We start from the raw sequence: 14,548 nt of genomic DNA, 5'->3' as shown, positions 1-14,548 counted from the left end.
AACACACAAGACTTTAAGACTTTTTAAGCCGGCGCCAGTCGGAAGCTGTCGGCAACCGAACTCACATTCACCTATGACCTTTTCTGTCTAGTTCCTAGTTCCTGGCCAGTACTGGAGGACATTTGTCAGAATTATTAATGGGTATCATGTCTCTACAGATCCAGGATGGAGAAGGAACAGTCATTAAATCTGTTTCATAGCCTCTGGTTGCACATAAATAAGAAAAAGAACGAAAAAGTCTGAAGAGCAAAAATGTATTGGGTTCTTCGACAGCCAATAAAGCAATGCGCCGTTACAGCCTGGTTAGTTCTCTGAGAGCATTCACTCAGGATTGTGAGTAACTATAAAGGCTTCTTGGGTATGAACAATGTGGGTTAATAGTGTTGCTGAAATGAGCTACTTTCTAGGCTAACAGGAAATTACTCAGATGTATATCAAAACAACTGTGACAAGCACATCGAGCGTTCTGCAGAAACTTCCTTCTACGCTTCACCAGAAAAACCTTCGCTGCCGTCACATGAGCCGCCGGTAGAAATTACACCCGTCTGTCTGTGACCTGACACTGTCCAACAACAATTCATCTTCATTTTATTGGTAAAATAAAAACAGATGCACACTCACTCACACACTCACTTCTGGGATGGTGTGAGCACAGGAAGCTGAGTCACACCACTCAACTGTGACTCTTGTTTATCTTGCGGTGAAGGAAACTACAAGTCGAAAAAATTTCTATCATGTCAACATCTGTTGGTCGTATGATTAGAGCTGAAGCAGCGAGTCGATCAGCTGATCACCAGGACGTTCACTGACCAAAGCAAAAACCTCCAAATGTTACCTTTACTCCACTTTTTAAAGCTTTGTTGTTGTTGTTGTTGTTTTCAACAATTGCAATCTGAATATCTTTAGACAAAACAAAACAAGTCATTAGAATAAATCATTAGGGAAATGCAAAAAATCAATTTCATATCAGTAACCAGTGTTAAACTAGTTGCCCTTTCACGCATTTCCACTTTGCTCCAAAGAGTCTGAAACATCACGCGAAACTTCACACACTTCAGTCACACACCTTTAACAGCGACACTTCCCCATTCGGTAAACCGCTGCGGTTCACCACAGCGTTTCAACATCAGCACGGCTTCATGTGAAGTCAAGTGATAATCACCCGGGCAGGAAATTGTCTTAATCATGTAACCTACCAAATGACAGGCAGAAAAAAATTTCTCTGCAGCCACTCACTCACACAAAGTCTACGACGTTAAGAGCTGTGTGAGCCAGAAGGAGGAAATACTTCAGACTTGTGACTTTCAGCATGAGATGTAGGAAGTTACCAACATAAAACTTGTGTAGTATTTTTAATTTTATGCAAACTTTGTGAATTTAATTTCAACCAATTAAATTCTTTTTAATAAATTATTTATACAGGTAAGAAACTAGCTTTAAAAACAACACCAAAAAAAGTCACTGGTCATGTTGAGGTTTGGTTTGTACTCTGTCGAACTCTAAAGGCACGTGCAGGAGAGCAGGAGAGCGTACCACACAGTGAGTGTCTACAGTAACACACTGATTAAAACACTGTAGAGACAGATCTTGTAAAAGCAGACATTTATTGCTTGTAGACACCTCATTGAGCTTATGTCTACTGAGCTGTGGCAGCGTTTCCAAACTCCAGGGGCAATGAGGTGGATCGATACAGCCTGTCTTTTGATAAATGGACCAATTGCCTGAATGACAGTAATCCCATCAGCTCCACCTTGCACATTAGGACAACATGGAAGCTGTGTGTGTGTGTGTGTGTGTGTGTGTGTGTTCTCTGGGAGTCGCCCTGTAAACACAGCGCTCTCTTAATCTGGAGACTGGATAAAGACGAGGACGGAGCCACTTCTAATGAAAACCTAAATAAAGCAGATGGGCCTCTCAGGCAGGATATTAGCACAAAGGGGAAACCCTGTGTTTATACACAAATAGGCCGACCCCAGAAGACAAGTTGTAAACACTAACAGCACAACAACCCCGGCTACGCTACGACCACGCTACGACCACGCTACGACCACGCTACGACCACGCTACGACCACGCCATCACATGCAGCATTTAACAGCGGAGAATCCAGGGGGCACTTTTGTTGCCGTGACTCACTCACTGAAGCTGCTTGGTTGTGCTGTAAAAACAAAATGTTACTGTATGAACACAAACAAATACAAAGCTGACTCCCAACTGCCCAAGGCGGCGGCGGCAGAATCAGCGGCGGCGGTGGAGAAGGGGGGGTTGCACAGAGCACAGTAGCAGCTTGATTGTGAGCGTGATGTTTACAGCACATATGAAGCGGCATCCTGGCACACACTGGGCAGCACAGTTGATGAGGTTGGCTCGGCGGCATATGGCAGAGGAGCTGCTCATGCTACTGCAGAGATACCGCTAATGAGCCCGGCTGCTCCAGGAGGAACGAGGCTGCCGGCTGCACAGAAAACACATCCTAGCTACTAGTGCCTACACTACACTACACCACCCCCTCCCCACTACCCCTCCCCTCCCATCCGCCGCTCCACTTCCACTCTGTGTAGTGTGGGTTTCTTTTTTTTTTTTGCTGTCGAGCTGGACGACAGGAAGCAAAGACGGGTCACTTACTGTGTGAATTCCCCAGATTTTGTGGAATGCTGAAAGGCGGCCTGGTCACATGACATGTGTGAAGAGACAGGATGCCAGGAAGTTAGACACGGGTCCGGTGTGTGCTGTTATGTTTGAGTAGTGTGTGTGTGTGTGTGTGTGTGTGTGTGTGTGATTGTGCACGAGGCAAAAGGAAGATGCTTTGCTTGGCTTGCCCTGTGTGGATTCCCTCAATTTCATTTTTCCAGAGAAAAAGAAAAAGGATACAGCCTCATCGCTCCGGTCTGGGTCCCGATGGCCAGGATTTTCTGCACGGGGTCAAAAGCCATGGAGGACGGTTGATATGGGAAGCCATGACGCACGGTCTGCAGGAAAGAGCAGAATTTATATTAGACCTCCAGCCGGCTAATCAATCATCTGCTGCACAGTAAAGCTGGCATTAGCGGAGAAAAAAAAAAAAAACATTATCATAATCTCCTTGAAATGTAATCCATCAATGTGGAAAATTAGTCTCATTATCAAAATAAATTAGATAAAAGCATAAACATTAGTGCAAATGGGGACTGGAATATGTTTGCCTTGTGTGTGTTTGTGTTTGTGTGTGTATGTGTGTGTCAGCTCAATCCTGTAAAACATCAGTGGTAAATTCATTTTCTCCATCCAAAGCCCTTACATTTGCTGCCTTGGAGTGCACTTCATCGCCAGAATCTTACAGCCACCAAAATATTATCATCATCATCTTCTTCATCAACATCATCATCAGGCATCTATAACTCAATTGTTCTGGATTGGAAACGTTGCCCAGCCGTCCGTGAGCCTGGCCTGTGTAACAGCTTACAGCAGGATTATGTAACAGGTAATGCCGTGGCCCTGTGACCTGGGGGACCTGACCTGTTCTGATCCCAGCTGGGGCCGGAGCAGGTGGGCGGGCTCTCCAAGATGCTCAACACATTTCACACATCATGACATAGCAGCAAAAGCTTTTCCATGCACCAGCTCCAATGCAACTATGACTAAAATAATAATAAAATAAAAATACTGGTTTTAATATCAGTAATAGGAGACAAAAATCCACCGTCCTTGTTGCATGCAAGTCAGGCTTCAGTCGTCTGAGCTGGACAGGCAAAGTGGATAATATTGCCCAAATTTCCAGACCTTTTGCTGCCAAGCACAAGAAGGATTTTTCTTGGGACTGCGACTTGAAAAAACTTGAAAAAAAAAACCCTTTTGGTTTGTCTAACTCATAGATTAGTCTCGTGTAATAGCTGCAGCTGCACTAATGCATTTTACACACAGTGGAAGAAGTATTTAGAGCTTTCACTTGAGTAAAAGCACTAATACATCAATGTGAGTGCATAAGGAAGGAGAGTCTGCTGGTTGAGCTGGAGATGACCGAGGTGGAGCTAGTTTCACCTACTTCCTATATTAGTTAGTTTAGTCTGGTTTAGTACAGTAGGTGGGTGAGGATAGGGAGAGGAAAGAGGAAGCTCTGATGCACAAATTTCTGTTTTACTCATCTGGATTTTGAAGACAAGTTTTGCTTTCCTTTGTGAAATAATGGATTGTCTTACACATTTGGGGCAACAAAGAGATATTTCAATGAAACCAGCTGAGACATTTTTCAAATTCTCCACTGGGTGAAACTGCTGACAGCGCATTAAAACCATGTTTGTAATGTCACAGGGTCCAGATTACAACTCAACAAAAAAGGTCAGATACCAGAGGGTTAATCTTCACCAATGTGCTGTATGTTTAACTAAGCTTATTATACGTGTCCTATTATTAAACAAAAAAAAACAACTGTAAAATGTAACAAGTTACTTATTACTATGGTAAATGTGTGGCGGATTAGAGTGGATCATGTGAACTATTTCTTGCTAATGTTTGTGTTATGTTCATTCAGTTTGTGGTTCTCTCATTCATAAAGGTTCAACCCACAAAACACTGTTGACCTGACGTCTGCCTGCGCTAATAAAGTGTGCGATTATTCATTGGAGGCTTTTGCCCTTTTTTCTAGTTATCTTTATTTATCTTATTTACATTTTCCAAGAGTTTACCACAGTGCTGAACTGAGGCCTTGTTGTGAGTAAACAGTAAAATGTTGAGCCTCCAATTCATATTCGTCACAAGTGTTAGAAAGATATTTATAGAATGATTGCAAAAAAAATTGAATATTTATGAAAACCATGTTAGTAGTGGAGCTCCTGGAGGCCAGACTCGAGCAGACTGAGTATTAGAGCAAACAAAAACTCCTCTAATGTGGGTGTTGTATTCAGGTAGACCTGAGGGCACGTGAATCTCTGTATCCTGTAACTCCATATCTGCTCAGTGACAAAGTGCAGAGAGCTGATTAGGTCACACTGATGATGATGATGATAATGATGATGATGAGAAAACTGTGACTTGAGGCGGAGGATTCAGTGCAATGCAAACAGCCAGGGACAGTCACACTCATCACACACAAACCCATTTAATGTCACTAAATGTACTAATCTGTAGTGATCTGAATTTCCCTCCTAGGGATTAATAAAGTATTTTCTATTCTATTCTACAGCTGGAAGAACTACTTTTAATATCTAGGTGGTTAGCTGCTGCATGCCCCCTCCAATGAGAGGTGAGGGCAGACGGGGAAACATGAAATCTGGTTATGCCTATTTGGTGCTGTCCCTTTTATTTATTTATATATTTATTTATTAACTAATCGCTTTTCTTTAACCAATTATCTATTTACATGGCTTGTCTTCTGCCTCTCATTTTAACTGCCGCTGCTGCTTTGGACACCTGGATTTCCCTACGGGCATAAATAAAGGTTTCATCCCATCCATCAATCAATGACTCAATCAATCAATCAGTCAAAACAACGCCAGCCCGTTTGGTTGCCAGGTCATCTGACTGTCAGTGAGCGGAAAACAGTTAACAGCAAACCGCTACCGGCTGTTAAAACGGTAAAACAACCCACCTTGCAAAGCTGGAAATGCTCCGACTGGACAGTCTCCTGGACAGCATCGTTTTCCCTGGGAGTCCCCGGCTGAGCGGCGGAGGAAGAGGAGGACGAAGACGCCGCTGTCAAACCGTCCAACACCTTCCTAATGTTGAACTTCTTCATTTTCCTCCGGTACGGTTACAACAACAAAAAAAAGAAAAGAAAAAAAAAGAAAACGACAAGTCAAGCCTGGCAGCTACCATAAATTGGATAGAGGGAGGGTAGCTGCTAAGCTACGTTACGTTAGCTAGCTGGTGGTTCGTTAGCAACCGCCGCCGCCGCCGCCGCCGTTGATATAAACGCACAGTTAAAATCTTTCTGGACACATCTCACATGTTACGGAGGGTGTTGCCAGCGCACTCTCCAAACGCACCCGAGTCACGAACATGGATTCAACTAACGAGTGTCCTTTTCTCTCGGTGTTGAAGTGGTGTTAATCCGCCATTTATGTTGCCAGCTTTGGCGTTATTCGATCGGGATCAATCGTTTCCGTGAGCTGTTTCTCTCTCTGCTTCTTCCCCCCTCCTCCTCCTCCTCCAGCAGCCAGGCAGCCAGGCAGCAGCAGGCAGGGCTCAGCGGGTAGCAGCAGCAGCAGCAGGCGGCTACGCTACGGAAACGCAGTGAACTGCAGCGGGGATTGAGTCTGCGCCGCGCCGTCACCCGGATGCAGCAGCAGCGCCGGTGTTTTACTGTGTTAATTTATTATCACCCCGTCACATTATGTGAGTGACCTCCAGATGGAAAATGTTTTAACCGCAGCATGATGATGGCATATCATATCATATTTTTATTTTTTTTATTTTGTCACATCAAAACCAGAATATGAGAATATATTGATTCTTAATAATGAAAAGAAATCATAGATCCACTGGTGCAGCTTCTGAAACTGGAATATTTAGCCTAAAACAAATAGATAATTTAAAAACAAACAGACAATGCAATAAGAACTAATACAGTTTACAGTTTGATACAAAAAACATCTTCACAATGTTTTAACCACAACATGAACTGTGGTCACATGGCATATATAGCCCTTTACAGTCTATGATATAGTCAGATTAATTATGAAAAAAAGGGATTTTTGCTTGTTTTGTTTTAATTTTAAATATATTACAGTAGGCTATGATGGAAAAATATAGCAGATTGCATTTTGAAATCATATACAAAAAAAACCCATTGATGATATTGTTTGGTGTTTAGTGGACCCAGAGGCAGAACACAGACTCAGGTGACCTGTAGCCTAGTTGTAGCTGTAGCAGGTGAAGGTGAAAGCTGGGAGATGAGTGAATGGCAGGTGTCTGACGGGAGAGCAGGACAGGAGAGATGAATGAGAAATGGGCAGGCGATGAGTGGCAGAGTGGGGGGAAACTGATTAGGGAAGTGAGTCTGGGCTGCAGATGAACAGACAGACTGACAGACAGGAGAGGTGTGATCCTGGTGCTCAGGTGGACTGAACAACTCGGGGGAAAGAGTGACAGGGTGTGCTGCAAAGCTGATGAGCTGATGAGCAGCAGGTATACTCTGGGCTGATGCAATCAGGGGGCCAGGCCGGGGGGCTGAGCGATGCAGCCGGTGAGGTGCACAGGGCATCACCACCACACCCTGAGACAGACAAACAAGCACAGACACACTAGATGAGAGAGAGAACACAGAAAACTCATGGGGAGGAGAAATAGGAATCACACAAAGCTACACATAACACACTTGTTACAGGTTTGTTTTGGGGCCCCCTGCTGGCTGAGAGGTCTTGAACAGGCCAAATGCCTCATGCAGTCACAGACATTCATATTCTCATACATAGCCCTCTCTTCTTGAAAGATCTTCCCCACAGAAATTTGATAACAGGGAAGACCTTTTGTAAAGTTCACAATTCAGATTCCAATCTATTGTGTGTGCATAGAAAATAGGCCGTATTTCCTCCTTCCTCCTGCTCCCGAAGGAGGAAAATCGAGGTTATTTTACCTCCGCAGAGGATTATAAAACTAGAATATCCGGTTTGATAAAAAACAGAAAACCTGGTTAAAGGATAACCTTTATGGTCTGTCATTTAGGAAGCCCTCTTCATAGGAAGCTTTAATCTGTCAGACATTTCTTTACTGCTCAAGGATTGTCAGGAATCAAGTAGCACTCCTTCAATAATACATCTGAAGCACTGATATGAAGCAGATGTCGGATATGTAGTTAATCCCAGCTGTGTTTTATAATGAAGTAAAGCACATTTAGATTAATGAGTATTATTTGATCTGTGACAGTTTTTTGTGTCACATAAATTAAAGATGTTAGAAAAATAAGTGTGCAATTACAGATTCTTTTTTTAATTTGTAAATCTAACACCACAACTGACATCATGAAATCAAACAACGTACATCAAATATCAATATAACAACTTGTACAATGTGACAAGAACTTAAAGTGTCTATGAAGTTGAACTTTGAGAGCTTGGTACTGTATTTTTTATGGGATAATATCAGGATGTCTGCAGCAGTTGAATCTCAAGGCCTTCTGATGCACACACTTCTATTCATTCTTTTGGGTTTTAGGAGAAAAGTTTTGCTTTCCTTTGAGAAATATGAATTATATCACCTGTTTAGGCATGAAATATGTATTTAAATGAAACCATTTGAAACATTTTTCAATTCACTACTCAGTCAAAATCCAAATGTCAATTCAGGAATGCCGTGGAAGGGTGTGAAGAAATGTGCTCACATCAGACATTTCTGAACTGAAGCAGCTATTTTCCAAAGTTCCCCCCCGATCGGCAGCTGCTGGAGGAACCTGTTTAACGTGATTGCTGCTCAACGATGTTTGACCAGTTATCAAATCCAAAGGTTCACTTACTTTTAATAAAGACAAAGCAGAATATAAATAGTTCTGTGACCTTCAACACATAGTTTTGTCTACCCTTGTGAGTTATATGAAGATGAGTGTTTCAGAGTGGTCACTTGCTATATTGAGAAATATTTATGTACAATTGCCAATAAACAAAGTTCAGGATTCTTATGATCGCAGCACAAGGATAACATAAAATTAAAAGGGGGAAAAAAACAACAACAAAAATCAATGACAACAGTAAATTAAACAATAACTTTTTCCCATCACTAAATTCTCTATAGGCTTTAGATTTTGTCATGTTGCACCCTGGGGTTTTCGATTGTCATTGCACCTTTATGCTTTGTGCACTAGATGGCACTGTCCACCAAACATCCTTACCATCCTGCAATCTGGGCATTTAGCAGTGTTGGAGGGCTCATGGCTAAAACTCAGCACCATGGACAGCAACATATGGATTCCTGCCCCTGATTGGTTTCTTTGATGGAACGGGATATGATCTGTTTTAAATAATGAGGCTCATCCACAGTCTGGCAGTTTTACACACTCATAATTTGCCATTTCAGTGCAGGAGGGACTCAGACGTGTGTCAGCAAGGTCGGTGAAACACACTGAGTGTCTGTGCCGTGAAATACCAGTCTGGTATTTATGTCTGCCTTTCACAGACAGTGAATACTTAGTTAACACAGTCCATCATAAAATGGGTCAGCGAGAGGCCGAAAGAAGCACAGCGAGGGGGAACATACAACACTTTACTCTTTCTCAACCCATTCACACGTTTGCCCAAATTGAAATTTTCATGCAATCATGAATATATGAACAAAGCTGTCAGAGAAAATGCACACTGGAGGGCAGATAAAATAGGCCAATATCAATAATGCACAAAGTGAGGGGATCTGTTGTGGAGAGTGCAGCTCCCTTTCACACTGTCACATTTATAAACAACAAGTTAAGAGGTGGAGCTTTTGTGTCCAATGTGAAAAAGTATTGGGGCCAGCATCCCTGTTTGACTCCTGAATTTAGGTCTCCAGTATCTGGGACATATATCCATAATTAGCAGTAGAGTGTTACTTCTTCCCACTTTCCCTCAGGCACCATTGCCACACAAGGTAAACTACCTCCTTTGCTTTTATGTTGCAACTCACTTGATCAGCAAACTGTAGGAATGCTGGCATAACAAAGCAGTATATTGTTGTTGTTGTTTTTTTCCTTTTTGTTTTTGCACACAGTCTATTCCAAGGTTAAGTAAAAACATTAAGTTGCATACCACACACCTATGAGGATAGAGTCTGAATTTGGACAATGTTACAGTGTCAGTGTATTATAGGTACCTGGCGGCAAGATGTAGAGCAGTTCCCTTGATGCAGAGCAAGGACACCGGAAAGTAAAACGACAGGACAGCAAAGAACAGATCGGTGTGCAAAAATAACCTAAGTAATACACAACATGTCAGTGAACTTAAAGGACGAGGTCTCACTCTTCCCTATGAGACGGTGCAATGGATTATCTCAGACTTAGCGATGAGCAACTTAATTGCACCTTATATAACATTACTTGCATACTAATTACTTTCATCCAAATGTAGTGCAAACAGTTTGGTTAAAAAAAACAAAAAACATATTCATCAGTCTTCATCATGTCCAGGTATGTGGTTGCTCTACTGTCACGTTAGTGAATCTTAGTGAAACAAAATACATATTAATGTGAACACGTTATAATCTAACACTATTAGGCATAAGCATTATTAAATACTATAATATATTATAATATAATATAATATTCATAATTTAAAAAGCAATATTCCTACAAGTATATTGTTGATAAACATAGTTATACATGTTCAATAAGCTCATCTAGGCTAATGTGTTTAATGATTGTATACTTTATAAACTAAGTATTGTATTAGTTACCAACCAGTTATTGAGATGTCAGTCATTCATAAGATCATTTATAAAGTGTCAGTAAATGAATAATAAACTATTTAGAACTGTATTTCTGCTGCACTTATATATACAATGGTTAGACTAATGGTTAGTGAGTGTGTTTTGTTATAAAGTAGCTTATTAATTAACAGTCAAACATTTCCTACTGTGTTTATAAATCACAAACTAACTAGTATAAATGAACTTTCAGAGTTGAAAGGCAAATGTTTTACTTCCCTTTTCTCTGCTTTACTGCACAGCAATTATAGCTATATACTAAACCATCTTCTCAACACTATTTAAATAATAAATTAAAATGCTGAATGCTCAGACACTAAATCCCTAACACATCCTGTAATAACATGATACACAATGTTGTAGCTCACTCTCTGACACAGTCCTCTCTGGGTGGTGAACATGTACCCTCCTCACACATTTCCTCCCTCCACTAAAATCAGGTCATGCTGATAGTTTGTCTCTGCTATTGGCCATATCAAGGCAGGCTGCGATGCTTATGCATGGGTCTTAGCTCATCTCGCTGTGAAGTGATTAACAGATAATTATATGCATGGGTTGCATAACAGACAAGTAACACTCGGAGCTGGGATTGAAAAGATTGTCATTCAATAGGAATATTTGTGATTTGTTGGAATATAAAAATGTTTTTTTCCTCTCTGCTTGCTGTTTATGTGGTATAAGAAAAATGGCAGTTGTGCCTGCTTCACAGTTTCTGGTCCTCTCATTATAGGAGGTCAAATCAGCAGCAAGTCTTTGGTTGCATGGGGAGTGTCACAGACTTTTCCCTGCAGGATGTGCATCATGCCGATCTGTTTATTAGCTTGACTGTATCAGCGGATTATCAGAGAAATGAGCTCAGTCGTCTCCACAGAGGTGTTTATGAGGCAGCCCACACAATATTGAGCAAACTGGGGGAGCAGAAATATGAATATGAAATTGCTGGCAATGGGACACAGACTCACAGGCTTCTGTTTGGAGGCTTGGTGTCTGGATCAGGTCTTGTCAGGTCTCTAGCAGCACCTCTTCTGGCTCCGGTTCTCCACAGGAGCCGGGCTCACTTTGATCCTGTCGCTGTGGTCCACTTGAATGGATGGCACAGTGTCGCACAGCGTCATTTGTTTGACAAGGAAGGCACCTGCCTCATCAATATTAATATTTTCCTATAAATATTGAGGGAGAATGAATAAAAGCATTGGTTTTGCATCTGTTAAGTTAAATGTTTTTGAACCATATCTGTGAGTGCATGTTGACATTTAAACATTTTTCATTAAAAGAATATTTAGGCAGTTCTCATGTAGCCTACACAATAGTAATATGCATGCATTTCTGAATCCACTGACAAGATAAATTAATTAAAATCAGTTGGTCAATCAGTGGCTGATTTAGATCTAAGAGAAGGATAAGACAGTATTACATTCATATTATTAACTGAACTGCTTTACTGGGGAAATGCTGTGAATATCACCAGCTTCCAGTTTCAAAAGAGCCAAACAGGAACACAACTTCACAAACATGCACGTTTTTTCTCCTGTCCATTAAATTCCTTACGCATGACACTACACACCTCATGTTCAATAAACTGAAAGATCAATTTTTCTTTTATGGGTTAAGAAAATCCCCCCACTTCTTCAGGGTAAATAAACCATTAAACAACCATGCATTGGATTCACCCACTGAGAAATTAAAAAGCTGACACCTTGGAATTAAGGTTATAAAATATAGATAAACAATAAACAGTAGCACATGCAGAGACAGGTCATAAAGTGACTCAGTTATTACGGCAGTATCTAATGCAATATCTGAGTAATCAAGATACTGTTCAGACCAGACCAAGGAGTGGTAGCAGAAAAAACAAGGCAATAAATTTTACTTTTCATTTTCAAGATCGTGAAATAGTGCAAATTCTCATATAAATTTGTAATCAGATTACAGCCACAAAAGTGAACTAGAGTGCCCCTTAGGTCTGGGATCAAAGGGCAGTTTCCAGTGCTGAGTCTATGTTGTAAAATTTTATTGAAATGCATTGGAAAAAGTATTTGTCTCATCGCAATCAGACCGATATTGTTGTGTAAATCATCTCATGATGCCTGTAATGCAACACACACCTTTGCAGAGGTCTTAAACCAGCCCGCGAAGCTGTTGTCTTTACAGAAGCTGTCCAGGGAGGACACCAAGTCTCCGTCCATCCCTGTCGTGTCACATTTATTGGCCAGCAGTACAGCAGGGATCGGTCGTCCAGTGTCAAGACGGAACTTTCTGTCCAGGTCTCGTTTCCACTCTGAGGCCGTCTCCAAGGTGGATCTATTTGTCATGTCAAAGACTATGATGGCTCCCATTGCCCCTCTGTAGTACACCCTGGGCATATCCTTATTCTTCTCCCCGCCTTTAAAGAAGAGGAAATAAATGTGTAATTTATGTTTCCCTGGAGCTTGTGCTTAGATCTGGATTAACTCACTTCACTATGAGACGGGCTGTTATTATTTGGCAGAGGGTTCACAGCTCTTGGATTAAAATTCAAAGTTGCCCGAGACACACACAGCAAGTAATGCTTCAGTTTGTTTATCATGTGTGATTTGAATTAACACATCAAAACTGCACTGTTGCTTTGCAGTTATGTAACAAGTGAGAGACTAACAATAATAGTTTTATGACATAAAATAGTATGTTTCCATGGACACTGGTTAAGATTAAAATTAGACGTGAGAAAACACTGGGTAACAAAACACAGTAGTTCTACTTTGCTGCAGTTTACAGGCATGAAAACACTCAATATACCGTAAACTAATTCAACAGTTACGGTCAAATTGCAGCAGGATGTGTTAAGAGTTTGAAGGTCATTTTTGAATGTTTGATCTCAGATTAACACACTGACGACACTCACCTCCAATATCCCACAGTTGCAGTCTCACCACTGTTCTTTCATTCCATTCAATGGTTTTCATCGTAAAGTCAACTCCAATAGTTGTTCTGTATTTTTCATCAAAGCGTTTTTTACAATATTGTAAAATAAAGCTGCTTTTCCCGACACCTAAATCTCCTATGACTAAAACTTTATACAGCTTCTCTGCACGTTCTGTTGCTGAGCCTTCTGCCATGTTGTGGCGATAGATATAGTGACACAGCTACTGAGAGTAACTGAGAGCACTGAGTGTTGACATCTTTCCAAACTAAAAGCAAAACCATATAAACCTCCAGTTTTCCAGTAAACATAAATTTTATAGTCTCTATCCTCTTTATTCCTCATGTGACATCTTCCGTGTTCTTTTAGTTTCTTCCTTCAGACAAAAGCCATAAATCTCTGACCTTTGATTGAACACAGCTATTGTCATGGAGCTACTTACTGTAACATCCCACCATGAAAAACAGGAGACAAAAGCATAAAAAATATTTAATTTACTCCAATCAAACAGGTGCCCTTTAAATGCTCTACAGCAATTTTTTTTTGTTTAAAATGGCAGACTTAATTTATACTGTGTAGGTATATATCAGGCTGCAAATAGCTTATTCAGAATATTACTTATAACAGTAGCGCTTTTTACGGTTTCAATAAAGTCTTAATATGTAGGAATCTGATTGTAGTACACAGCCAGTCACACAATATAAGCATACACATCTAATGACTTCTCTCTAATACTGTAATGGATATAGATATCATCTGAATACCAAAATATGATACACAATTCATACATTCACAAAACATGTGTATATCATTTATCTTATACATAAATTTATACAATTATGAAATCGAATGTCTAATTATAAAAGATACAAACTTGAAACTAGTTTAACTTGCATTTCAAGACCATAGAAATGAGATAAATGTACAAAAGAAAACCAAAATCTTAATGAAAATGTGGCACTTGAAAGTCCTCTGCTACATTCGTGATACAGTCAGTGCACTTGCTTGGCAGTACTGTATCAGTCAGAAATTCACAGATAATTTTTTTTTTTTTGGTGTTTGTTTTTTAAACTAGAAATTTAAATCCCTTTAATGGAGGACCTTATTCTTCTGAACTCCTACCTAAAAAACAAGTGGTTCAATATTTGGAGAAATACTTGAAAGAGAGAAGATAGATGTCGCTCTTATGTTTGTTCTGTAAATATGAAGCTACAGTCAGCAGCTTGTAGCTTACTCCTACTGTAGCTAACAGGATAAACAGATAACTAGGCTCTGTCCAGAATCCAGCACCTCA

At 40.6% G+C, this 14,548-nt stretch overlaps 2 protein-coding genes across 6 annotated transcripts in view; both read right to left on the bottom strand.

Moving 5' to 3' along the window:
• The window catches only part of stxbp5b (syntaxin binding protein 5b (tomosyn)), a 29,275-nt gene extending 23,189 nt beyond the window's left edge, over positions 1–6,086 (bottom strand). For all 5 annotated transcript variants that reach the window (XM_085768438.1, XM_085768440.1, XM_085768439.1 and 2 more), the window contains exons 1-2: positions 5,563–6,086; positions 2,871–2,968 (exon numbers count right to left, since the gene is read on the bottom strand). In XM_085768438.1, coding sequence (XP_085624564.1) covers positions 2,871–2,968; positions 5,563–5,709 — 245 coding nt within the window. In that variant the 5' untranslated portion in view covers positions 5,710–6,086. The remainder of the gene's footprint in view (positions 1–2,870; positions 2,969–5,562) is intronic.
• A 5,261-nt stretch (positions 6,087–11,347) lies between these two features.
• On the bottom strand, positions 11,348–13,734 carry rab32b (RAB32b, member RAS oncogene family). Its single transcript, XM_085768002.1, is given in 5 exon segments — positions 11,348–11,515; positions 12,461–12,738; positions 13,237–13,477; positions 13,512–13,707; positions 13,709–13,734. Coding segments are annotated over 5 exon segments (909 nt in total).
• Positions 13,735–14,548: the final 814 nt, after the last annotated feature.

Source organism: Trachurus japonicus, chromosome 22 (assembly GCF_045865225.1).
Source record: "Trachurus japonicus isolate A0001 chromosome 22, Traja_1.0".
In the NCBI taxonomy this organism is placed as follows: Eukaryota; Metazoa; Chordata; class Actinopteri; order Carangiformes; family Carangidae; genus Trachurus; species Trachurus japonicus.
The sequence above is the reverse complement of the archived record's forward strand: the minus strand, read 5'-3'. Positions and strand labels throughout refer to the sequence as shown.